This window comes from Trachypithecus francoisi, unplaced genomic scaffold, assembly GCF_009764315.1.
Source record: "Trachypithecus francoisi isolate TF-2019V2 unplaced genomic scaffold, Tfra_2.0 Contig01579, whole genome shotgun sequence".
NCBI lineage: Eukaryota > Metazoa > Chordata > Mammalia > Primates > Cercopithecidae > Trachypithecus > Trachypithecus francoisi.
In genome coordinates, this window is record NW_022681442.1 from 35,035,831 (window position 1) to 35,063,318 (window position 27,488).

Here is a 27,488-nt window from a genome sequence, read left to right on the forward strand (position 1 = left end):
TAGACAGATGCACCCTCAGTAGAAATGTCTCTGACAAAGAACACAAACTGGCCAGGCCCAGAGACTTGTGAAGAGCGAGAGAGGCTTTGGGGAGAGAAGGAAGAGGGTGGAGTCAGGAAGACCAGTGTTCAGGCAAGGTTCTCCAAATAGGGAGATTTTCCTGACTTATCCAGGAGGGCCCAATGCAATCACTAGGGTCCTTAAAACTGGAAGAGGGAGACAGAAGAGAGTCAGAGCAAGGGATATGATGACAGAAGCAGGGCCATCTGGCTTTGAAGATAGAACAAGGGGGCCGTGAGCCAAGGAATGTGGATGGCTTCTAGAAGCTGAAAGAGCCAAGGAAATGGATTCCCTTCTATTTGGCAGAAAGAAACCCAGCCCAGCCACCACCTTGATTTTAGCCCATGGAGACTCCTGTCACACTTCTGAGCTACAGAACTGTAAAATAATAAGTTGGTGTTGTTTTAAGCCACTAAATTTGTAGTAATTTATTATGGCAACAGTAGAAAATGAATGGACGGCCTCTTCCTGATATTTCTGTTCTTCAATTCATTTCATTTATTTCCACCTAGACTTGAGCCCTAACCTTCCCTCATCTCTGCTCTCTGGGTCGGTCCTCTGGCCCCTGAATTGTTGAGAACTCAAAGGGGATGTGCTTTTCAGGTGAATTTCAGCAGCAGGCAAAGGGAGGAGTCTAAGAAGAGGGCAGGTGAAGGCAATGATTAAGCAAGAGCTCTAGCTCTGGAAGCAGACTGGCTTGGTACTGAACCTCCGGGAGCTTTTATTCTCTGTGGAAGCCTGAGCAAGGTATTTGGCTTGTTTCTTCGTCTCTAATGTAAAGACAGTGATAGGTGCTACCTCAGAAGTTTGCTGTGACGATGCAATGCGATAATGTGTGTAAGGTGCTAAACGCAGTGCCCATCAGAGAGCAACACAGGAAATGAATGGCAAAGAAACTCGACTAGACATTTATCATGTGAGATTATAATTAATGTTCATGTGCCATCAGGAGACCAGATCCAAGGAATTGCAGAAAGGTCACAGGAGGGCACTCACGGGCAACGTTTAAGCACCCAGGGCCAGGTGCCCAGCCCTCCTCCTGTTCCCCTTCCTGTCCCCTCCTCTTTCCTGCTGGGGCAGCAGGGGCTTAGGGACAAAGCCCCAGGGGATGAGGAGGTGGCTTGGACAGCTGGTGCTCACACACACACACACCCGCCCTGTCTCCCAGAGGCCTGGCAGCCCCACACTCTCCCCCTCTGCTCCCTCCCCACACCCCCTCCACCTCGGGCTGCCCTTTGGTGGCAGATCAGGGCTGGTTTCCCGACGAGTGGGGGGCACGTGGCGCGAAGCCCCCGCCTCCTCGCTGCCCCTGAGCAGGGGGCCGTGGGGGGAGCTGGCCGGCGGCCGGCGTGGGGTTCTCACTTCCCCTCCCCAACGGCCACGGGTGCAGGTGCCGCGGGCCGAGTCCCGCAGGCGGGGCGGACTCTGTGGACACGCCCTCGTGGCGAGGCCGGGCTGCCTGGCGGGAGGAAGCGCCAGAGCGGCGGCCGGTCCTGCGCGGAGCTCAGCGTCCCTCCAGCCCGAGCCAGGACGCCGCCAGTCCCGGTCCCGGCTCCGGGCACGCAGCGAGCCAGGGATGTGAGCGGCGCCTCGCGGCATGGCAATCTCAGGTGGGTAGGCGGGCGCCGCGGGTCCCCAGGCCCTCGGACCCTCTCTCGCCCCCCGCACCCATTGGGGCGCGTTCCCCTGCTCGCTTCTGTTTGCGTCCTCAGTGCGGGGATCTTGCCCTTTTTCTGCTCTTTTCTCTGTTCCCTGTCGCAAACTTCCCACTTCAACTTTCCCGTGTTTCCCGCCCCAGCCTGTTGCGCGATTGTCTTCAGCCCCTGCCTGTCCCAACTCCCTCCCACTTCTTCAGAGTCTCCTTCGCTTCCCCCACCTCTGGCCCTCGGAGTGTCTGAGCGTCTCTTCCCCTGTCCCTCGACTCTGAAGCGAGAGGCGAGTTGAGAGAAGCGGAGTGCGGGCAGTGTGGACGGTTTACGCGGCCAAACGAGTGTCCTGGGCTACGTGGACCCACAGGGGGCGCTCAGGCAGTCCTAGGTGGTGCGGAGAGATCAGCCGGGGGCCCTTGGGGCAGCTTCCCAAGCCCGGTTCCTCCACCCCTCCCAGGCTTTGTGTTTTGGGTCTAGAACTTTGCTAGGGATCTAGTAACACTATTCCTTGAACTTTACTTTTCCTACATCCTTTGTAGAACTTTGGGGAATGGGGAGAGTTGGTGGTCACACTCATTAAAGGGTACCAGGCGTCTTTTCTGTCTGGTCTTGGGTTGCCTTCTGGTTCATGGGTGTACACACTTGGCAAGTTGCTCACTCACGGAGATCCAGAACAAACCACATAATGATGATAACAGAAAATTAAAGAGTCCTTACTATTGCACTCCAATGGATACTGTGCACCTAATATGTTCTCCATGGTGGGCAGGACACACCTAGTCTCTGCTCTCCAGGAGTTTATGGTCCTGTAGAGGAAAGCAGTAAGTAAACAAGGAATTACTAGATGAGAAGAGGTAGAGTTACGGTGTTTACAAATGGGTTTACTTTTCTTTTCCCAGCCCACTTTATGATGTTTTAGTAGGGATAACGTGTGAAAACAGGTTGCAGGTGCCCCTTGAAAAAGAGACTAGGTGACCAGGAGAAGGCACTGTTCTTACAGGAGGTGAGCAAACACTGGAATGAAGAGCAAGCTCTCTCCAGATCCTCTGAGGATGTGGTAACGGTGCTTTGGAAGCAGGGGTAGAAAAGGCCAGGGTGTGATGGTTCTATTAGATTTGGTACTGCAGGCTCATTATCTAAAGGGGATGGGAAGGTAGTTAATCACAGTCTCCTGGCTTTCCAGTTGGGCTCTGGAGGCTAAAAGAAGCTGTACTGTGCATAAGGAGGCCTAGAAATAGCAGGTAATATACACTTAATAAGGAAAGTCTCTGGTATGACATGTGCTATGGGAAAACAATAAAGAAGGGTGAGGGAGATTGGGGTTAGAATTTCAAATGAGGTGGCCAGGGTGGAGAAAGGGACATTTGAGCCAAACTTTGAAGGAGGAGAGGGAGGAGGCTCTTTGGGCAAGAGTGCTCCAAGCAATGAGTGTATGTGGTGTGTTAAAGGAAAGGCAGCAGGCCAGCGTGGCTGGAGTAGGTGGGCTGTGGGGGAGAGGGAGATGAGGCCTGAGAATAAGCCAGTGAAGCCACCTCCTCCTTCTATGGTCGGGGACAGGCCCTGGGCTGCTGAGTCCAGGAAACCGCAAACTGGGAGGGCCTTTGGGCGGAAGAGTCTGAGAAAATGGCCTCTCTTTTCCTCTTGTCCAGCCTCCTGTGTACATCTCTGCAGTGGGCACAGCTGAAGGGACTAGGAAGGCAAGCTCCAGTTCAGAGGGGGACCGTAGTCCAGTGGGCAAACCTGGGGCTATTTATGCGCTCTGTAGCAGCTTCTTCAGGTGTCCGTAATGGTTAGAGCTGTCAAACTGTCTTGCTGTCTGCATCTTCTGTGGCGAGACACCCCTCCAGGTGCTGCAATTGATAGTTGGCTCTCTGGAGTCCCTCGGGTTCCCTGAGGTCTGCAAGTACAGGGAGCCATGGGGGAAGGTCATAGTGGTGAGAGCAATGCCTCTCACCAGAAGCTGTGGGCTTTGGAGTTATCCAACCACTCTTCTGTATGTTCTTTTTTTATTTTTTTTTTTTTTTTTTTTTTTTTTTTTTTTTTTTTTTTTTTTTTGAGACGGAGTCTTGCTCTGTCACCAGGGCTGGAGTGCAGTGGCCGGATCTCAGCTCACTGCAAGCTCCGCCTCCCGGTTTACGCCATTCTCCTGCCTCAGCCTCCGAGTAGCTGGGACTACAGGCGCCCGCACCACGCCCGGCTAGTTTTTGTATTTTTTAGTAGAGACGGGGTTTCACCGTGTTCGCCAGGATGGTCTCGATCTCCTGACCTCGTGATCCGCCCGTCTCGGCCTCCCAAAGTGCTGGGATTACAGGCTTGAGCCACCGCGCCCGGCCTATGTTCTTTTTTTAAAAAGCAGATTTATTGTGACATAATTCACATGCCATACAATTCATCCATTTAAAGCATACAATTCAGTGATTTTTAGTATCTTTACAATATATGTAGCCATTACCACAGTCAATTTTCGGACATTTTCATCACCTCAAAAAGAAACCTTGTATGCTTTAGCTATCACCCTTTTATTCTCCTCTCCCAGCCCTAAGATGTACTTTGCCTCTATAGATTTCCCTACTCTGGGCTTTTGTATGAATGGAATCACATAGTATGTGGTCTTTGGTGACTGGCTTCCTTTGCACAGCATAGTATTTTCAAAGTTCATCCCACTGTAGCTTATATCAGTACTTCATTCCTTTTCATGGCCTAATTCTCTGGTCTTCTTAAATTCCCTTCCACTGAAGGGGAAGCATTAGTCTATATTATTTTCTGAAAGATGTATTTGCTTGTTGAAATCCAGGAGAATCTAGGCTCCCTGTCTTTGAAAGGACCTTGGGTAGGAAGATAAAATGAAATAGACTCGGCTTATTCCACAAGATTCTCTAGGCCCCTGATGGCATCTTGTGTATTTACATGTGAGGGAGAGGAAAGAGAGAGGATCCGTGGGTGACTTTCCCAAGTGGCCAAGTCTGTGACTGGGTGAAGAAAGACTAGGACTCTCTCCTCTGTGTGTCAGTTCTCATACCATCTCTTGCCCCCTCTCTCCAAGGCTCCTCTTCTTTCTAGATCCTTCAACTATTCCTGGACTTACAGGACCATGGCGCTTGAAGTGTCTTTTAACCCTTTTGTGATCTTAACTTACACGTGATCTTTGAGGCCTCTCAGTACTCTTGCCAGCATCTGAATTTGAACACCTTCTGGGGTGGGAAGCTCCTGATATGATCGACCACATCTCTTCTTATCCTGGTTACCTTCCCTATCTCTCATCCCTCTTCAAATACGGTGTTCAGATTCAAACACAGGGCTTCAGGATGGATGAATGGGGTGCCAGAGTCACCTGCAGGCTGAAGAAATGGTCTGGGCTGAGTGGTTTGAGAAGCTCTCTGGTACTTCCTGTCTGCGCTTCTCTCCAGTGAGTTCTTTTTTTTTTGAGACAGAGTCTCACTCTGTCACCCAGGCTGGAGTGCAGTGACACGATCTTGGCTCACTGCAAACTCTGCCTCCCAGGTTCAAGTGATTCTCATGCCTCAGTCTCCCGAGTAGCTGGGATTACAGGTGCCTGCCACCATACCTGGCTAATTTTTGCATTTTTAGTAGAGACAGGGTTTCACCATGTTAGCCAGGCTGGTCTTGAACTCCTGACCTCAAGTGATCTGCCCGCCTCGGCCTCCCAAAGTGCTGGGATTACAGTTGTGAGCCACCACGCTAGGCCCTCCATTGGGCTCTGAGTCCTGCAAATCCACCTCTTTCAGCCCCAGCTTTTTACCCTGTGGACTCCCTGCTGCTACAGCCTCCCCTTCCTCTGCTGTGATCCATTTCTTTCTCCTTCTATAGCCAAACCTGTTCTTTATGTTTTACAAGGATAAAGAAAGACCTTTCCTCATTTCTGTCTAGACTTGTGGACTCCTTGTGGGCTCATGTGTTTCATTTCTCTTAACAAATGAACAAGCAGAAAAAAAAAAGGAGAAATGTGATTGGGGACAAGTGGAAAAACGACTTATGGTTAAAGGAAAAGGATTATTGCTGAAGAAAGGAGTTTCCCCCATATGAGGCAGAGTTGCTGACAAAGCATTTAGTCCTGTGTTGTTACCCAGCACATCCAAAAGGGACTGGAACTTTCACTTTGGACTTTTTAAAAACTTCCCCATCTTTCAGTTTCCCAGCACAGCAATATTCAGGAAGGTGATAGATTTCATTATCCTCATTTACATCAAGGCAAATTTGCCTAGACTTAGTAATTGGTCTAAGTCACACCACAAGTTAGTGACCAAATATGTTGTAATGTTAACTAGTCTGAGGCAGTAATTAATTTCTCCTCAAATACTTTCACTCAAAGGGAATTGAATTTAACACTAGAACCCCAGGAACGAGACATTGTGCATTTATGTATGTATGTATGTATGTATGTATGTATGCATTTGATGAGACAGGGTCTCACTCTGTCATCCAGGCTGGAGTGCAGTGGTATTATCTGGGCTTACTGCAACCTCCACTTCTCAGGTTTAAACATTCTCATGCCTCAGCCTCCTGAGTAGCTGGGACTACAGGTGCGTGTCACCACGCCTGGCTTATTTTTGTATTTTTTTTGTAGAGATGGGGTTTCACAATGTTGGCCAGACTGGCCTCGAACTCCTGATGTCAAGTGATCCGCCTGCATTGACCTCCCAAAGTGCTGGGATTACAGATGTGAGCCATTGTTCCTGGCCAGGAATGAGACATTTTGAATAACTGTTCTGTTTGTTTGTTTGTTTTTAAATATAGGAGATTTAAGTGTTTTTTATTTTAATTGTATTTATTTATTTATTTATTTATTTATTTTTGAGATGGAGTCTCGCTCTGTCACCCAGGCTGGAGTGCAGTGGTGAGATCTCAGCTCACTGCAAGCTCTGCCTCCCAGGTTCATGCCATTCTCCTGCCTCAGCCTCCTGAGTAGCTGGGACTACAGGTGCCTGCCACCATACCTGGCTAATTTTTTGTATTTTTAGTAGAGACGGGGTTTCACCGTGTTAGCCAGGATGGTCTCGATCTCCTGACCTCGTGATCCACCTGGCTTAGCCTCCCAAAGTGCTGGGATTACAGTGTGAGCCACCATGCCCGGCCTCAATTATACTTTTAAATAACATTTTATTATAGAACAGTTTTAGATTTCCAGAAAAACTACAGAGATAGTACAGAGACTTCTCATATAGACCACATCCAGTTTCACCTATTATTGACATCTTACATTAGTGTGGTATTTGTGACAATTAACTAACTGATATTGATAAATTATTAATAAGTAAAAGTTCAGACTTTCCTCACATTTCCTTAGTTTTTATGTAATGTCCTTCTTCTGTTCCAGGAGCCCATCTTAGGCACTATGTTATATTTAGTAGGCGTGTCTCCTTAGGCCCTTCAAGGCTGTGATTTTCTCTGATTTTCCTTGTTTTTGATGACTTTGACAGTCTTGAGGAGTACTGGTCAGTTATTTTGTAGAATGGCCCTCAGTCGGGATTTGTCTGATACTTTTTCCCATAATGAGACTGGGGTGCTGGCTTTCTGGGAGGAAGAACACAGAGGTGAAGTGCGAGTCTCAGCCCATGGTATTCAGGGCACACACTCTCAACATGATCTGTGACTGTCGATGCAGACCTTGATCACTGGGTTTCTCTATTGTAAATTTACTTTTTTTTTTTTTTCTCCTTTTCCACACTGTGCTGTTTGGAAAGAACTCACTCAACACAGCCCACACTAAGTTCTCTGTATAAGGAGTTACACTCTACCTCCTTGAGGGTGGAGTTATCTACATAAGTTATTCAGAATTGTTATGCACGGGAGATTTGTCTTTTTTCCCCAATGCATTTATTCGATTATTTATTTCGTATCAGTATGGACTCCTGTATATTTCTTTTATGCTTTGGGTTATAATTCAATATTATTTTATTTGTTTTGTTGCTCAAATGGTTCCAGCTTTTGCCACTGGGCGCTTTGAATTGACTCATGTGTTCCTTTGACATATGCTTGTCATTGAATTTTTGTTTGAGCAGTTGTTACTTTCTGGCACTACAAGATGCTCCAGGCTCATATTGACTATTTCCTGCCCCAGGAAATATTTAATCCTAGACTCATTCCTAGAATCCATCATTTCTCTAAGGAATCCTGAATCCTTTCATTGGAGAATGGTATGAGAAACCCATGGCACTAGATGTGTTTTATTAACTGTATTTCTTAAACTATATTCTGTATTTCCTTGACTTTTTAAATTGGGTGCAACTTAGAGATTAAGAGCATGGACTTTGGAGTCAGATCCCTGCTCTGGCACTGTGTGTGCTTGGGCAGCAGTAGCAGCAAATCTTCAGCGAGTTTTAATGTCTTTGTCTGTAAAATGGGGCTTTTTGATAATATATACTTTGTGGATTGTTCTGAGGATTAAATGAGAGAATGTACATGAGATGCTTAGCAGAGTGACTAACACATGGTCAGTGCTCAGGAAACAGAGCTGAATCACAATTTAAACTTTTCTTGATGACTTGGAGTCTTTTTTTTTTTTTTGAGATGGAGTTTCACTCTTGTTACCCAGGCTGGAGTGCAATGGCACGATCTTGGCTCACTGCAACCTCCGCCTCCTGGGTTCAAGCGATTCTTCTGTCTCAGCTGGAATTACAGGCACATGCCACCATGCTCAGCTAATTTTTGTATTTTTAGTAGAGACAGGGTTTCATCATATTGGTCAGGCTGCTCTCGAACTCCCGACCTCAGGTGATCCGCCTGCCTCGGCCTCCCAAAGTGCTGGGATTACAGGTGTGAGCCACCACGGCCAGCCTTTGACTTGGAGTCTTTAATAAACAGCAAGTATTATGATGTGCTGTTAACAGAGGAGCAGGATATGCTGTTAACTGGGGAGGCAGGATCCAGGGGGAAATGATTACCCATTCCCTCAGTGGCCCTAGAGTTTATCATTTTAAAAATGTTCACTTACTTTTGGGTCACTAAATTCTTCTCATAAAATTGGAGCAATCACTCATGGCCCTGTGGTCTTTAGAACAGTGTAAAGTTGTTGCTTTTCTACTAAGACAGTCAATACCCCAAACCCAAGCTGCCTCTCAGGCTCAAGCAATCCTCCTACCTCAGTCTCCTGAGTAGCTGGGACTATAGGAGCACACCACCATGCCTGGCTAATATTTGCATTTTTTGTAGAGACAGGGTTTCACCATATTGCCCAGGCTGGTCTCAAACTCCTGAGCTCAAGCAACCCGCCCACCCTGGCCTCCCAAAGTGAGTGTATTAGTCATGAGCCACTGGGCCTGGCCCCAAGCTGCCTTCTTAAGGGTTCTACTTGTGCTTAGGACATTTTTTTCTTCTCTCTTCTTCATTTTGCCATCACTTGCCAACCCTATTGAAAACACGACTTGGCCGGGCGCGGTGGCTCACGCCTGTAATCCCAGCACTTTGGGAGGCCAAGGTGGGCAGATCATGAGGTCAGGAGATCGAGACCATCCTGGCTAACACGGCGAAACCCTGTCTCTACTAAAAATGCAAAAAATTAGCCGGGCGTGGCGGCGGGCGCCTGTAGTCCCAGCTACTTGGGAGGCTGAGGCAGGAGAATGGCGGGAACCCGGGAGGTGGAGCTTGCAGTGAGGCAAGATCGCGCCACTGCAGTCCAGACTGGGGGACTGAGCAAGACTCTATCTCAAAAAAAAAAAAAAAAACACACTACTTATGGTTTCTTCATCACTAGTATATGGGACCACAACCATCCCTTCCTGAGATTTTATTCTCCTTCTATTGCACAAATTGTTGACATGATATGCGTATGTATGTGGAGGAAGCTGGTGGCCATCCTTTTTCACTTTTGCATTTTTACAAAATGCTCTAGGCTTCTTGCACAGCATCACTAGCATTGCATCCTTAATATTATAATGAAGTGTAAAGTCTTGCATGTTTCCTACCTGATGGCTCGTGCGCATGCACACACATCTGCAGTGACACTTCACACTTAGAAGAACGTTTGCCTCTTAAGATAAACCAGCCACATATGAAGGAAGGACAGAAATAAGGTAAAAATATTCTGATACTTTAACTCTGCTTCTCAGTGTTAACTGTATAGTTATGTAGCTTTGCCAATGCTATGCCTTCTATAGTCTTGAAATTATTTTTCCATTGAGATATAAAGAAATATTCTACACAGAAAAAAAAAGATCCAAACAGCAAATATTTTTATTTATTTATTTATTTTTATGGAAGGCTGCAGCACTGGTGCATTAAGTTTTTGTCCTTAATCCATGTAAGCTTTGGAATCAGGGTAGGCATTCCTGAAAATGACCATTATATTCACAATTGAGGGAACAGACCGTGATCACAATTGAGTTCTCTGTAGAACCACGAATGTCCAGGTCATCATCAGAATTGTTGACTGGTTCTCTCCAGTTCCATACTGTTTGTCTAAGATTGACTTTTTAGAAGATTTGTACACCTTCCCTTCAAAAATACTCTCAGGCTGATCAGCTTGCTCCTGCTGAGAAGGCTACTGGGCTCTATATTAGCACTGGAGTAGGGCTCCAGAAAATCAGGGGAGCTGAAAAAAGAATGAAACTGCAAACATTCGTTTTATTTGCTATTTTTCAAAATTTGGTAATATCATCCTGGGGGAAATCAGAACTATGTTGGGCTTGCATTGTACATGTTGCTTTTTGGTTTGAATATAGTGGTGGGTTGGATGGGGGCAGGAAAGAGGATTCATCCTATGATCTTTTCAGAGCCTTAAGGTCTTGCCTAAGTCGTGCCTCTGTCCTTTTCAACAAGAAACATCAACGAAATGCGGCCCAGGCCTAGCGTTTAATTGTTTTAGTCTACAACTTAGATGGTTCCCAACCTTCATAAAATGTGACCAGCTTCCTTCTCTGAGTTCCCTGTTGTGTCGTGTGGACAGTTTATGCTCACCTCTTCCAAACCACACACAGAACAGTTTGTTGAATTCATGGAGAGATGATGAGCCAAAACAGTGGTAACAGTTATGTTAAGAGCCAAGCTTCTTTGAACTTTGGTAATTGGAAGCTATGACTTATTACTCGTAAGATTCTTGACATAGTTCCTGATGGGTGGTGCAGGTGAGTTGGGAAGGAGGCTGGACTGGGAATCAGGGAACAACCTGAGCATCAGTTCTGGCTCTGCCAATAATCTAGAGTGTGAAGTTGAGCAAGTCCCTTAACCTTCCTAGATGAAGTGTTTCTTTCATCTGTAAACGAAGAGTTTGGATCAAGTAATCCCTGAAAGCCCTTTTTGACTCTCTTTTTGGCATTTATGCTTTGTTAGAGGAAGAAAGCCTGTGTTATGGGCCACGTGTGGTTAGGGACACCTTGCAGATTGTATTGTGGAGGTCACAGCATTAATTCAACCACAACTACCATGCACTTTAATATTATACATTATTTATATTCATGTGAGGATAATGACACCAGCTACCAATTCCTGAGGGTTTTCTACATGACAAGCACTATGCTTAGCAGTGTATGTGAAATATCTAATTTAACTCAAATCCTTGCTTGGCCACTGTGAATCTTGGGCAAGTTACTTAACCTGCCACACCTCAGGTTTCTCATTTTTTTTTAAAGAATGGACCAATAATAGTACCTACCTTCTAAAGTTGCTGTGAAGATGTAATGAGTTTAGTAGGCAATGTGCTTGGAAGAGTGCCTGGAACATAGTAACCTCTATATAAGTGCTTGCTGTTGGGATTATTATTATTTATTATTATTATTGTTATTGTTACAATCTCATACTGCATCAGGTGTCGGGGGAAAGTGCATGCCAGGCAGAAGCAATAACTTGTGCAAGGATCTAAAACGGTATGGGGTTGGGCCTGGTGGCTCAAGTCTATAATCCCAGCACTTTGGGAGGCAGGGATGGGTGGATCACTTAAGATCAGAAATTCAAGACTAGCCTGGCCAACATAGTGAAACCCCATCTCTACTAAAAATACAAAAATTAGCGTGGAGTGGTGGTGAGCAGCTGTAATCCCAGTTACTTGGGAGGCTGAGACAGGAGAATCGCTTGAACCTGGGAGGCAGAGGTTGCAGTGAGCTGAGATTGGGCCACTGCATTCCAGCCTGGGTGATAGAGCAAGACTCAGTCTCTAAATAAATAAATAAATAAATAAATAAATAAAACAGTGTGGTATGTTTGGTCTAAGACAAGGAGTCTGGTATGATTGGAACACAGACTGTAAATGGGGAAAGAAATGAGTGAGTGAGGTGTGCTGGTGTGCTGAAGGCACACCATAACAGACTGTGGGTGCCAGACCTGGCGTCTGGATGCTCTACCTTTGCAGATTCTGGGGAGCCACCTAGAAGGACAGGTGTGCTAACATGCTTCTGTGCCTCATTCTTGCTCAGGGGTGCCCAGAGGATGCGACATCCTCATCATCTACAGCCCGGATGCTGAGGAATGGTGCCAGTATCTGCAGACCCTGTTCCTGTCCAGTCGGCAAGTCTGCAGCCAGAAGATACTGACTCACAGGCTGGGTCCCGAGGCCTCCTTCTCGGCAGAGGACCTAAACCTTTTCCTCAGCACCCGCTGTGTCGTGGTGCTGCTGTCCGCGGAGCTGGTGCAGCACTTCCACCAGCCGGCCTTGCTGCCTCTGCTGCAGAGAGCCTTCCATCCTCCGCAACGCGTGGTCAGGCTGCTCTGCGGGGTGCGGGACAGCGAGGAGTTCCTAGACTTCTTTCCAGATTGGGCCCACTGGCAGGAGCTCACCTGTGACGATGAGCCAGAGACCTACGTGGCAGCTGTGAAAAAAGCCATTTCCGAAGGTAAGCATTTCTTCTAAAGATAAGCAAGCCCTAGAAGACTTATTAATCCAGGTCCTAGGTGTAAGTTTATATTCCAAAATGAGCAGGGATCTCAGTATGTTAAGAGACCTGGTCATATTTATGGGTTTAGAGCGGCGTATTCCTGGGGTGGGGTAGGGGCAGGACAGGTCTCCTGGACTGTCAGGAGAGGAAGAGGACACTGTCCCTTGTCTTCTGTACTAGGGCAAAAGCCTCTTTCTAGAATTTTCTATACCTTGGAAGACACAAGACAGAGTTCCAGCCTAGAAAGTAGTGGGGGTGGGAGGCAGAGACTTAGTTTGCTGTTGGTGTGAGGAATGAGACTGCCCACTCTCCTGCTTGCATGTTACTTCCATTTTATCATCATGCGACCTTCACATTTTTGTCAAAAAAGTTTTTTTTTTTTTTTGAGACAGACTGTCTCTCTGTCACCCAGGCTGGAGTGCAATGGAGCGATCTCAGCGGACTGCAACCTCTGCCTCCCAGGTTCAAACGATTCTCCTGCCTTAGCCTCCTGAGTAGCTGGAATTACAGGTGTGTGCCACCATGCCTGGCTAATTTTTTTGTATTTATAGTAGAGACAGGGTTTTATCATGTTGGTCAGGCTGATCTTGAACTCCTGATATCAAATGATCCACCCACCTCAGCCTCTCAAAGTGCTGGGCTTACAGCTATGAGCTACCGTGCCCGGCCAAAGCATTGTTTTTTTTTTGATAACGTGTTTATAGAGAATTAGCCCTCTTCTCTATTTCCCATCAGCCTAGCTTCTATATTTTGCCCTGTTTCTCCTTTTAGAGTAGGAAAATTCCGATCCTTTCTGTGAGGGTTAGTGACTTCAGTGGCCCCAGGAAGTGTGACACACACTCTGATTAACAATAACAGAAGACATGCTCTGGGATGGACACATGTCACAGCTTTTCTTCCTCTTTTTGCTTTTTTTTTTTTTTTTTTTTTTTGAGACAGAGTCTTGCTCTGACGCCCAGGATGGAGTGCAGTGGCGCGATCTCAGCTCACTGCAACCTCCACCTCCCGGTTTCAAGTGATTCTCCTGCCTCAGGCTCCTGAGTAGCTGGGATTACAGGTGCCCACCACCACACTGGCTAATTTTTGTGTTTTTAGTAGAGATGAGATTTTACCATGTTGGTCAGGCTTGTCTCAAACTCCTGATCTCAGGTGATCCTCCTGCCTCAGCCTCCCAAAGTGCTGGGATTACAGGCATCAGCCACCACACCCGGCCTCTTTTTGTTTTCTATTTTTGCCTCAGTATGGGCTATGAATGGGCTATACGTTTATATTCTATTCTCTTGCCACACAAGATCTTATATACCTGACGCCAGCAAAGAAGCCTGGAAAATTATGGCCCTGATTTAACTATGCCTCAGTTATCCCTGGTGTGACTTGGGCATTAATTTGTCTCACCCACCCCTATGCCATCTGATAAACTAAATCAAGAATTTACTAATTTTCAGTGACCTTAAAAAGCTAATGTGACTTCCTAGGTGCTTTTGTCCCTGGAATTGCCTACTCTAAACCAATGAATATGACCACATCTTTTAACAAAGTATGATTCCATCTAATTTTGTAACATAAATCACTGGTGTGAATGTAAGACATGTCTCACCTGAAATCCTGGGACCTGGATTAGTACTTTTTCTAGGGTTTGCTTATCGTTACTTTAGAAAGGCAGTGATGGAAAAAGCATATAATTCATTTTTGCATGATTGTCTTTCATTACTTTGAAGGAATTGTGATCTGCCCTAACTTACAAAAAACTAAGACACAGCTGGTTGTTTCTGTGGATGAGTTTGTCACTGCAACAGTCCATTAGGATCTCACAGGCCAGCCCCTGGAACCCACCATGGATGTATTCCCGCTGACTGGGCATCTCACACTGTATGCTGTAACAGATTGTTCTTTAAAATATTACAGTAGTATGGCTGGGCGCGGTGGTGCATGCCTGTAATCCCAGCAATTTGGGAGGCTGAGGCAGGTGGATCATGAGGTCAGGAGTTCGAGACCAGCCTGGCCAATATGGTGAAACTCTGTCTCTACTAAAAAAATACAGAAATTAGTTGGTTGTGGTGGTGCACACCTGTAGTCCCAGCTACTCAGGAGGCTGAGGCAGAAGAATCACTTGAACCTGGGAGGTGGAGGTTGCAGTGAGCCGAGATTGTGCCAATGCGCTCCAGCCTGGGCGACAGAGCAAGACTCTGTCTCAAAAAAAAAAAAAAAAAATTACAGTAGTGTTATTTTTTTGAAGTAGATAGTAAAAAGGATTATTTTAATATTGTTTGGATGTGTCCAGTGATTCAATGCCTGGATAAATTGATCTCTTCTAGTATTTCACTTTTTACCAAAGACTCTAGTTCAGTTTGCTATGAGCCTTTAGCTTCAAGTGTCTCGGAAAGAATGAACTAATTCACGGAGTGTTCCTATTCTGAGAGCAGGAACTTCTCATCAGAAAGAGATTATTTTAATGGGAGATTAAAATAAGCTGCTTAGTGGGATATCTTTGCAGTTCAGAATCAATGGATATAGGGAACAAATGGAATTATAGGAAAGAGGAAGAAGGAAGGCTTATAGCCCCAATATAACTTTCTTATCTGGTATTAGGCTTGTGAATTTGGGGATTCAGGATCTCTGTCGGTGCTAGGATGGTTTGGGTTTGCTTTTTGGGTATTCCATAGCCATGGCCCTTGGTTGGCCTTGACTCTGATGCCATATTCTTGATTTGTTTTGCTGGAGAAGCTTTCTTAACAAACTTGATACTCAGAGTCTGGCAGTGTAGAAAAAAGAGCATTGACCAGGGTTAGGGACACTGCATTACATTACCCCGGCTCTGCTGCTAACCAGATGCCTAATACTGAGCAAGTCATTTTGCCTCTTTGAGTTCCAGCTTCCCTTTCTGTACGTGGCAGATGTAAGACACTTCTCAGGCTAAAAATCTGATTCACCTAGGCCAGAAAATCTTAAATATTTTTGAAGTATGACCTTCTTGCCCCATTTCATACCTGCTTTGTCTCCCAGGAAGCTTAGGGCTAGAATAGTGTCTAAAGACAGTACTCTCCCTAAACTACATTTCTGGGATAATTGTGTCCTTAGGTACATTGCCTATGACTTGTGATAACCCATCTTTTAAAAATACCCCTCTTGCATAATGAGGTTTTCCTAAGGAACCTCAAAATAAAAGCAAAAGTTAATATTTTCATATATGTTACTACCACCAGCTGCCCAGTGCCATGAGAAATAAATACATGAAACTTGTTTCTTTGACTTTCTGTGTTTTAAAAAAAATCCCAATAAGAAATTGCCTGGGCATAGTGGCTCAAGCATGTAATCCCAGCACTTTGAGGGGCTGGAGCAGAAGGATTTTTGTGGAGCTTAGAAGTTTGATACTAGCCTGGACAACATGGCAAAACCCCTTCTCTACAAAAAAATACAAAAATTAGCTGGGCATGGTGCTGTGCACCTGTAGTCCTAGCTACTTGGGAGGCTGAGGTGGGAGGATCACCTGAGCCTGGGAGGTTGAGGCTGCAGTGAGCTGTGATTGAGCCACTGCTCTCCAGCCTGGGGATCAACAGAGTGACACCGTTTCTCAAAAAATAAATAAATAAATAAATAAATAAAGAGAGAAGTGCAATGGATAATTGATAATGGAGATGAACTAATAGTAGAGACAATAATTGTGGAGTAATTGATTGTAGGGCTATTGAAACCTACAGGGAGACGAATTTTAGGAAACACTTTCTAATTCTTAGAGCTGTGTGAAGGTGGAATGGGTTGCCTTCGAAGGTGGTAAGCACCACATTTCCAGGAGTAAGAGAGCAGATGCTGCAGATGTGCTGTAAAGGGATTTAGCTTTGGGACCAGGGTTGGGCCATGTGACCTTTACAGCCTTTTGATCATAACGTTCCCTTACAAGAAGTTCCCCTTTTCACCAGGAACACATTTCTCTTCTGAATTCAGTTTTCCTCCTTCACCTGGTATACCTGAGGTTTTTGACTCCCAACTGAAGAAATACTGGTCATGTTCCTACTCAGACCCCAGCAGTAAATAGCAGGAAAAATACCTCAATTTATAATTTATGTAACTCTTTAAAATGGTAAAAGTCCCAGAATATTTACATGTCTATATGTATATTTTTCTTAACTTTGAGATACCTTTTGATAAAAAGGACTATTTAATGAGATATTCACTAAGACCATTTAAAATTTAGGCTAAATTTTAGACCATTTAAAGTTTAAAGTAAAGCTTAAAGATCAAAGAGAGTGGAGTGGGTAATAGAGTAGAGGCGGTTATTTTATTTTTGAAACTTAGATTACAGGTAGTCAATTATACTTTCTTTTGCTGCTGTGCTAGCTAAACAATGCTTCTGAAATTTTAATGTGCACAGAAGGACCTGGGGATCTTGTAAATATGCATACACTGACTCCTTGGGTAGGGCCAAGATTCTGCGTTTCTCTCTCTCTTTTTTTTTTTCTTTTTGAGATAGAGTCTTGCTCTGTCACCCAGGCTGGAATGCAGTGGTGCAATCTCGGCTCACTGCCACCTCTGCCTCCCTGGGTTCAAGCAATTCTCCTGCCTCAGCCTCCTGAGTAGATGGGATTACAGTCACGCGCCACCATGCCTGGCTGATTTTTGTATTTTTAGTAGCGATGGAGTTTCACCATGTTGACCAGGCTGGTCTTGAACTCCTGACCTCAAGTGATCTGCCTGCCTCAGCCTCACAAAGTGTTGGGATTATAGTCATGAGCCACTGCGCCCGGCCAGATTCTGCATTTCTAACAAGCTCACAGGTGATGTTGATGCTGCTGGTCCAGGTACCACTGAGTACCAACAAGGGGTCTAAGACACCTTTCTTTTGTCAGGTCAATGGTCATGTACCTCTGTCGCATGGGAAGTGTTTTCTCAAATCTCCACTTCTCTGGAAATGGAGGCACCATCACATCAGGGCAACTCCTGGACACCCATCAATTAGGTATAAAATTAGGCCAGTGTTTGGTGCTTAAGCCATCAGACTTCAGGGTGGAGCTCCTGCATTCTCTTCCTTTGCCCCTGCTCATAGATTCTGTGCATTCACTCTGGCAGTTTTCAGTCTCTCAGGTTTCTAGTTGTTGGGATGGGGTGCTACTGGGATCACAATCTTTACTCTTTCTTAATTTAATAAACCCCTTGATCAAAATTACTACTAAAATATGTTTTGGAAGTTTTATTTCCCACCCCACTCTCCAAATTTGTCAGCCGCCTTAAAATTAAGCAGATGTTTTAATTAGAGTCTTCAGTGTGTTGGATCAGCCAGTTTATTTCCCAAGTTCTTCATCTATAAAATGATGGGGTTGGATCAGATGATTTGGAAGGTTTCTTCCAGCCTCCAGCGCTGTAATATATCTTTGTAAGTTTTCTAAGAAGATGGCAAATTACCGAGAACCTTTTTAACTGATTCAGTTTAGTTCCAAAATGTCTGCATAGAAGACTGGACGGTTGATCTGAATTTTTTGGACTAGCTGGAAGATTATTTTAAAATAAGGAAGTGAGAAAACCCCAGGTACAGCACAGAAATTATTTCCTCTTTTTACTGGAGCTGTATTCTTTGCTTCAAATCTCAATGGAATATAAAAATAGATTGTGTTAGACTGTGTGGGAAAGGACTCTGTGGGTGATATTCAGTGTTTTTGCAAAAGTTCTCATTCGTGTGATGTGTGTGTATGTGTGTGTGTGTGTTGAGGGTGCAGGGAAGCATTAAGCTGAATTCTCCCAATATTATTTATTAATAGTATTACAATGGAGATCTTGTCTGCCTCTTTATATGCATTATTTTCTCTTTGCCTCACCTCTCCCTCTCCATTCCCATTGTGTTTCAGAAGCTCTCATGGTACCCACAAGTGTCATATATTTTGCCTTTGATTTCCATGGGAAAAATTTAGAGGAATATGTCTATATGTCTACATCTGTCCTTCCTTTGTTGATATTAATGTTCTAGTCTGAATATTAAACTACAGTTTAAAAGAAAAAATAAGGGCTGGGTGCAGTGTCTCACAACTGTAATTCTAACACTTTGGGAGACTGAGGGGAACAGATTGCTTGAGGCCAGAAGTTCAAGACCAGCCTGGGCAATGTGGCGGAAACCCTATCTCTACAAAAAATACAAAAATTAGCTGGACGTGGTGGCCTGTGCCTGTGATCCCAGCTACCGGAGAGGCTGAGGTGGGAGGATTGCTTGAGCCCAGGAGGTCGAGGCTGCTATGAGCTGTGATTCTGGTACTCCACTCCAGCCTGGGAGACAGAGCGAGACCCTGTCTCAAAGAAAGAAAAATAAAGGAATATTTAAAAATGCTTTCAGCTAATCAAATGGATTCCAAAATGTTTTCCTAAATTAATTAACTAATTAATTAATGTTTTCTAGTTTTATTGAGGTATAATTGACAAATAAAAACTGTGTATATATTCAAAAAATTGTATATATTCAAGGTATACAAGGTGATTTTTTATACATATACTTCGTGAAGTGATTATCACAATCAAATTAATTAGCACATACATCAGCACACAGTTACCATTGTGTGTGTGTGTGTGTGGTGAGAACACTTAAAGTCTAGTCTTAGCAAATTTCAAGTAAAAAATGTGATATTATTAACTATAATCACCATGCTGGACATCAGATTCTCAGAGTTTATTCATTTTTTATTTTTTTTTTTGAGACGGAGTCTCGCTGTGCTGCCCAGGCTGGAGTGCAGTGGCGTGATCTGGGCTCACTGCAAGCTCCGCCTTCCAGGTTCACGCCATTCTCCTGCCTCAGTCTCCTGAGTAGTCGGGACTACAGGCGCCTGCTACCACACCCAGCTAAGTTTTTGTATTTTTTCTTAGTAGAAGACGGGGTTTCACCTTGTTAGCCAGGATAGTCTCAATCTCCTGACCTCATGATCTGCCCGCCTCAGCCTCCCAAAGTGCTGGGATTACAGGCATGAGCCACCGCGCCCGGCCTTTTTTTTTTTGAGACGGAGTCTCGCTCTGTCCTCAGGCTAGAGTGCAGTAGTGTGATCTCGGCTCATTGCAACCTCCACCTCCCAGGTTCAAGCTATTCTTCTGCCTCAGCCTCCTGAGTAGCTGGGACTACAGGCACGTGCCAACACACCCAGCTAATTTTTGTATTTTTAGTAGAGATGGGGTTTCACCATGTTGGCCAGAATGGTCTCGATCTCTTGACCTCATGATCCTCCTGCCTTGGCCTCCCAAAGTGCTTGGATTACAGGCATGAGCCACTGCACCTGGCCTGAGTTTATTAATCTTACAACTGAAAGTTTAACTCTTTGACCAGCATCTCCCCAGTCCCCCTCTTTGCCCCGTCCCTGGTAAACACTGTCGTATTCTCTGCTTCTGTGAGTTTGACCTTTTTGGATTCCACATATAAGTGAGATCATACTGTATTTGCCTTCCTGTGTCTGGGTTATTTCACTTTGCATAATGTCCTCCAGGTTCATCCACATTGTCACAAATGGCAAGCTTTTCTTCTTTCTTATAGCTGAAAATATTCCATTGTGTAACTTTTCTTAAATTTAAAAAGAAACTTTTTTCCTGAAATTTTCCCCTTTTATAAATAATATTGCAATAAGTTTTCATACAGCTTCATGCCTAAATCTTTGTGAATCTCTGTTAATTTTCTCTGGATCATATTGCTGTAGAGAGCCCCCAGAGACAGGGTTGCAAGCCTGCTCTCCGCATCTCCCCACTCTCCCCCATGCAGCCTGAATCTACTGCCTTCCTTACTGCTGTTTATTTTATTTTCTTCCCTTTATGCTTGGTTCAGTCTGTTGTTTACATTTGCAGTTTCTCTTGCAAAGTTAGTCGTATGGAGAACTTGTACCCTCCTCCCCTCAGGGAACGAGTTCATAAGAAGATGAATGCTTTTTATGACAGTTATCCTGCGTAATGCATCAGGTGTTTTACATGTATTTATTTCTGCCACAACCCCGAGTGCACAGATGGTTTCAGCACCATTTTACAGATGAGATAACTAAGGCTCAGAGAGGTTAAATGACTGGGGTAAGCACTGGAACTCACCTTGGAACACAGGGCCTTTGGGCCTAGAAAGCTTACACTTTGCCTTGCTTCTCCCCTAAGTCTTCCCTCACCACACGGAGACAAAGAATGAAGAAAAAGCTCAAGGAAGAGAAAGGATCAGAGAAAATGAAGCTTCCCCGAGTGCTCCAGGCCACAAATTCCCAAGTCAGGCTGAGCATTGGCAATTTCCCTGCACTATGTTTAAAATGTAGGTACCTGGGCCCCACCCTAGACCTACTGAAGAGGAAACTCGAGAGGTTTGTCCTGGGAATATGAGTTTCAAAAAGCCTTCAGGTTGGTTCTGCTGTGCAGCCCAGCTTTGAGCTTTGCTCCATGCCTGGTGTCTTGTCCTTTGGGTTTTGGGTCACAGGAGCCTGCGATAGCTCAGGCCCTGTGGTCTGTTACAGGCTATTATGGACCGTTATGGGCAGGTCATGACACAGTAGTCCCAAGGGGCTCAGAGCTTGGCTTTGGCACGTCACAGGCAGCAGCCCCGAGAGAAGAGAAGGGAGTCAGACCCTCTGAGCAAAGGGGAAGTTGCTGCACTCTGCTCGGTGGGGTAGCCTCGCAGATGGTAAGTCATGGGCGACTTCTGGGGCTTATGGGGCACCTTGCAGGACTGAGGGGAAAGTCTAGGCTTGGATCTCTTGAAAGCAACGATTGTGGTGCTGCTGTCCTGCTGCCTTGTGGCTGTGGGCTGTTGGATTTGCTCTTTCTCTGCTGTGGGTTAAGCTACTCTGCAATCGCCTCCTCCAGGATCCTCCTTAAATATCCCCTGCTGAAGGACGCTTTCTTTTTCTCTTCCTTTTTGAAATGATCTTTTTGATTTGGGGAAGAAGATACCCAGCTGGGATGGTGAATTCCTTCCAATGTCACTAAAAAGCTACAGCCTGTCCAAGAGTCATCTGGGGTTTCCCCTGCCTGATACCCTAACTGCCTTGCAGAATCAGGGGCTGTTCGCACTCTTAACTGTGGGTCACTGCCTGCTGCTCCTGGAATAGTTAACGAGGACTAATGCCTACAATAGATTTTGTGCCCATGGAAAATTTCCCCTGAGCCTTCAGAGTCACCCATGATTACAGTTTTCCTGCAAAGCCAAGAGCTCCTGGTGGGGTGGTAAACTCAGCCTCTCTTGCTGCTTCGGCAGCCACCCAGAGATGGCCTTCTCCTGTTGCGTTACACTTTCGTAGTCCCTCAAAGAAGTATCTGCAAGTCCCTATGTCAATTGTGTTTGGTGAGCCGTGGGGAAAAGGGAGTCATGAATGCTGAAACTTCCGCTCATGTGAGAATTTCAAGTTTGCACCTGTCTCTGTCTGAATTTTCTAATGTAGGCCGGAATGGAAACATCAGATGTAGGAATTTTCTCGGTCAATTTCTTACCCTGTTGTTTCAGTATTTTTTGCATCTCACTTCTCCTGGAACTATTACTAGAAGAGAATAGTAGAATTCAGGAGGGACCTGACATCTGTGTTACCCTTTCAAAACCCTTTTATCAACATTATTTCATTTGGCCTGTGCAGTTTCCCTATAAGGCAGATGTTAATGTTATTTCCATTTTAAAGATGACAAAAACAAGGCCCAGGCAGGTTCAGTGACTTGCCCAAAGTCACACACCTGCTTTTTCCTTAGGGCTAGGATCTGGGTGAGGGCCTCCTGTCTTGTAGTCCAAGGCCTGGTTATTGCCTTATGTAGATATCAGAGCCAGCTGTTCATCTGATGGTTATTTATTGAGCATCTATTATATTCTCAAGGCCCTGTGTTGGGTGCTAAGTTAGCGCAGGAAAGACACAGTCACTGCTATGATGGCATCTACATTCAAAACCAGCACTATCCAAAAAATGTATAATGTGGGCCATATGTGAAATTTAAAATTTTTTAGCAGCTGCAGTAATTTAAAAAAGTAAAATTAGGCCAGGCGCGGTGGCTCAAGCCTGTAATCCCAGCACTTTGGGAGGCCGAGTCGGTCAGATCACGAGGTCAGAGGATCGAGACCATCCTGGCTAACACGGTGAAACCCCGTCTCTACTAAAAAAATACAAAAAACTAGCCAGGCGAGGTGGCGGGTGCCTGTAGCCCCAGCTACTCTGGAGGCTGAGGCAGGAGAATGGCGTGAACCCGGGAGGCCGAGCTTGCAGTGAGCTGAGATCCGGCCACTGTACTCCAGCCTGGGCGACAGGGCGAGACTCCATCTCAAAAAAAAAAAAAAAAAAAGTAAAATTAATTTTAATGATATTGTTTATGTAATAATATATCTAAAATATTCTCTTATCGATATATAAGCAATATAACAATTATTGAGATATTTTACATCTTTCTTCCATATTTGAAATTTAGTATGTGTTTTATAGACAACAGAGATTTCAAATGTTCAGTAGCCATATGTAGCCAGTGACTACCATATTGGACAGTGAAGCTAAAAAGAATGTCTGCTTTTCAGAGAATAGGAGCCATATATCAGTTAATATTTTAATTTTTAAACAAAATTTTTTGAGACAGTGTTTTGCCCTTATTTCCCAGGCTGGAGTGCAGTGGTACTATCTCGGCTCACTGCAACCTCTACCTCCTGGGTTCAAGCAATTCTCCTGCCTCGGCCTCCCAAGTAGCTGGGATTACAGGCATGCACCACCATGCCTGGCTAATTTTGTGTTTTTTTTTTAGTAGAGATGGGATTTCTCCATGTTGGCCAGGCTGGTCTCAACTCCCAACCTCAGGTGATCCACCCACCTCGGCATCCCAAAGTGCTGGGATTACAAGTGTAAGCCATCCATGTCCAGCCTAATATTTTAATATTTTAAGTGTTAAAAGTATACCTCTTCTCGTTTCTTCATTCATTCGTTTATTCAGTCATTCCAAAGGTATTGAATGAGCATCTGCCAGGTGCTTATTTTACTTATTTATTTATTTATTTATTTATTTTGAGATGGAGTCTTGCTCTGTCACCCAGGCTGGAGTGCAGTGGCATGATCTCTGCTCACTGCAACCTTCGCCTCCCAGGTTCTAGCAATTCTGTTGCCTCAACCTCCATAGTAGCTGGAATCACAGGCGTGCACTACTGTGCCCAGCTTATTTTATTTTATTTTTTTGTATTTTTAGAAGAGATGGGGTTTCACCATGTTAGCCAGGCTGGTCTCAAACTCCTGACCTCAGGTGATCCACCCACCTCGGCCTCCCAAAGTGCTGGAATTACAGGCGTGAGCCACAGCGTCCGGCCTATTTTTTTCTTTCTTTCCCTCACTACTGACCTCTTCTTTCTTCTTTCTTGTTTTTCCTTCCCACTCCTCCCTTCTTTGTTCCCTTCTATATTTTGTCACTTGTTTAGCTGTGTTCCCAGGCTCCAGAAATACAGTGTTAGTTGAGACAAAATTGGCTTTGATTAACAATAGAGTTTCTGTCCTCGAAATGACAGCTTACCATCAGAACTAATGAAACAGAGCTCCTGGCAGTCTTTGTGAAGACAAAATCAAACCCGGGTGCTTGTCTGCCCTTCAAAAAATAATGTTTGGCCTTGGGCCCAATTAAATAGATTATTGTTGCGTCTATGCAATGGAATACCAGCCAGACCTCAGAAAGAACCAGGAAGTTCTCTTTGTGTTGATATGGAAAGTCTGCCAGGATTTATAAAAAGAAAAAAACTAAGATAAAGAAGAGTGCATATGGTATAATGTGATTTAGGTATATTTAAAAAGAAATATATCTATGTTGGCATATGCATTACTTTTTTTCCTGAAAGATACACAAAAAACTGCTGATAGTGGTGACCTTTGGGTAGATGGAGGACATTTTGAACTTTTTGTTTTAGACATTTCTCCAGAGTTTTAATTTTTCTATGTTCATGTGTTACTTTTTGTTGTTTGTTTGAGACTGGGTCTTGCTCTGTTGCCCAGGCTAGAGTGCAGTGGCACCATCACAGCTCACTGAAGCCTCAACCTCCCAGGCTCAAGCGATCCTCTCATCTCAGCCTCTTGAATAGCTGGGACTACAGGTGTGCACCACCATGCCTGGCTAATTAAAAAAATATATATTTTGTAGAGATAGGTTCTCACTATGTTGCCCAGGCTAGTCTCAAACTCCTGGGCTGAAGGAATCCTCCCCTTGTCCTCCCAAAGTGTTGGGATTACAGGCATGAGCCACCACACCCAGCCTGTTTTACTTTTAGTTAGTAATTTTGAAGAGAAAAATAGAATCTAGAGGAAGATGCTGGGCTTGCACTCAGATAATCCAAGTAGGGTGCGCTTCAAGTTACATTTGCATGTACAAACTTGGTGGATGTTTTCCTCAGCTTCATTTGGGTTACCTGATAAGGGGAAGCAACATGGTGTTGGTTTGTGTTATTGCTGTAATGACTGTACCATCACTCACTCGGGGTGGGCTAATGCCTATAAAGAGAGAACAGCTACTTATCACTGAGTCATATTTTGACTCTTATCAAATTTAGGCTGCTGTCTTCTTAGGTTACTACACTCTTTATGACAATCAGTAAGAGAATAAGGGTGTGTATTTCCAGATTACAGAAACTGGTTGAGCCACCTGAGGCAATTCACTTGGTCACTCTGGATCTATTTTTGTTCTCTTTAAAATGCTTATGGGGAAAACATGTTGACATCTCAGACATTTATAGCCATGAAATTTCATAATTCCAACTATGTGTGATTTTATATACCTTGCATTTCATTGCTGGGTCTCGATCTAAAATTTTTCCAAATCCTATCAAGGTATAGTAGTATATTCATTTTAGCTAACAAATTATCCTTCTCAATAGAATTTTAAATGAAACTTTAAATACATTAATAATAACTTTCTGTTTATGGATATTAGCTCCAGTTGAGTCTTAGGAGTATATCACATTATACCATTATCTGTGTGGGTATGAAGGAATGTATGTATTTAACATTTTACATGTACTGTTTACTATGGTCTGCATGAAGATTTATGCATGTGGGTTCATAGGTAGATAATGGGGGCAGAGGAAATGCGGGTCAATATGCATTACAGAATGGGTTTGTTAATTTCCCTGTTATTACAGGATGTTTTCACAGCTTTTCAATTGGTTTCCACCAGGCATTCACATGACCCAGGGGAGGTCTGAGATGGCCCAAGAAAGAGGATGATTTAATGCCTTAAATGATTCTTGATCTGCCCATTGGAGAAGTTATTGAAACCACAATAGGCTTGTCATATGGTCTTCATTCTGGGCAGAAAAATTTCAATTTCAGCCAGTTTGGTAAAATTTAGACTTAAATAGGACAGTTGGTTTTCTAAGACACATAAAAATGAACAAAATCAGTAATTGATCAAAATTGCCTGTTCTGTGGGGAAAAATTGGGAGACTTTTAAAATTTTCACTGTTTATGTTTAGAAAAACAATACTGGTCTCTTACTGACAATGTTTTATGTGTGGTAGATGCCTAGTAAATGGTGGTTGGATGGATGACTGGAGCAGTGAGTATATTCATGAGTTATTGTCCTTTTTCCTAACTCTTGGGACCATTTTGAATGTCCCAGTTGCAGAAAAGATGTCCTTCCCATGAACATCCTATGTAGGGGCTTGATGCCCTTTGGATTGTTAACCGTTTCCATGGAGCAAATTTGTCTTTGGTAACATAGGGTGTTATAAACAGAAAACTACTCTTCAAGTTCAGAACAAGAGCCTATACAGCAAATGTGTTTTTCTGTGTCCGTACTTAAAAATGTGCCAGATACAGCAACCTGTCCCACAGAAGAACTGAGTATGCCAATCCAGGAGCTAGTCAACAATTGGAATTGTTAGTTCCTTGGGATATGCATAGGTCTGTCTCTGCAGAGATTAAATTGGCTGTGTCTTTTTTTTTTAAAGGAGAGCATAAAAGTGAGGCAATCTATAGAGTTTTGGAGGAAACCTTTAGAATTGGCTTAGTCATTTTGGGAGTTCCTTGGTACTTTTTCTTCTGGGTTTATAACTTCTGAATATGTGCATCTTCTCCATCACCATTAAGAAGTCAGACCATCTTAGGTTCTTATTTAAGAAAATGCTGGTTGAATGTGCCTAGTTTGTCTACCAATTTGCCAGTTTCACAGACTGCTGGTTTACTCTCCAACATCTGATAACACAGGAAATAGCGGGGGAGGCTGATGATGAAATGAAAATGCTCTACTTTTAAATTAGACTAAAATAAGTTTCTTTTTACACGTACAGCTAATGTTAGAGGCTATAGTTGTAGTTAAAGCTTGCAATAAGATAGGAAGGACTTTCATCATAACTAGCATATAGAATAATATTAGCACTAGCTGTTGACTCGGCTTTTTGAGCATGTGAAATGTGGGAAAACATTTCTGTTGTAGGATCTGGCACTTACTATTCAAAACAGAACCAACCTGTTACCTTGTTCTGAACCAGGGTTTTTCTTTTATTTTCTAAACTTTTCTGAATATCCTTGCTCAAAGCCTTAGTTTGTTGCCAGAAAAGGTCTCTGACTGTGATTGCATTTTTGTGTTATAGATTTTTTTCCAGAAAAATGTAATGCTGAATTAACTGTATAGTTATTTGGCAGCCTAAATATTTATTTTTATTTTGTAGTCACTTTGAATTAGGAGTCCCTGTAGGTTATAGAAATCCTTTAAACAGTGTTTTGCCCTAGTCCTTCCCATGGTCCAGGGTATGCATGTGATTAAAACTTGCCCATACTCTGCAAAACAATCTAGCTTTAGAGTCTTTGATGGGGAAACAGAGACAAGAAGCCATTGACTCAACAAGATGGAAATATGGAATATGAACATTAGAAAAGGGTCAAGTGCAGCACTTTGGGAGGCTGAGGCGGGAGGATTGCTTGAACCCAGGAGTTTGAGACCAGCCTGGGCAATATAGCAAGACCTCCATCTCTACAAAAATAAAATAAAATAATTATCTAGGCGTGGTGGCATGCACCTGTGGACCCAGCTACTTGAG

At 44.1% G+C, this 27,488-nt stretch overlaps 1 protein-coding gene across 2 annotated transcripts in view; it reads left to right on the plus strand.

The window, feature by feature from the left end:
• The first annotated feature begins 1,509 nt into the window (after positions 1-1,509).
• The window catches only part of PIK3AP1 (phosphoinositide-3-kinase adaptor protein 1), a 129,445-nt gene continuing 103,466 nt past the window's right edge, over positions 1,510-27,488 (plus strand). The window contains exons 1-2 of one of the 2 annotated variants that reach the window (XM_033187302.1): positions 1,510-1,670; positions 12,074-12,490. In XM_033187302.1, coding sequence (XP_033043193.1) covers positions 1,658-1,670; positions 12,074-12,490 — 430 coding nt within the window. In that variant the 5' untranslated portion in view covers positions 1,510-1,657. Of the gene's footprint in view, positions 1,671-12,073; positions 12,491-20,085; positions 20,775-27,488 lie in introns of those variants that run through there. The other variant, XM_033187308.1, reaches the window with a different exon arrangement.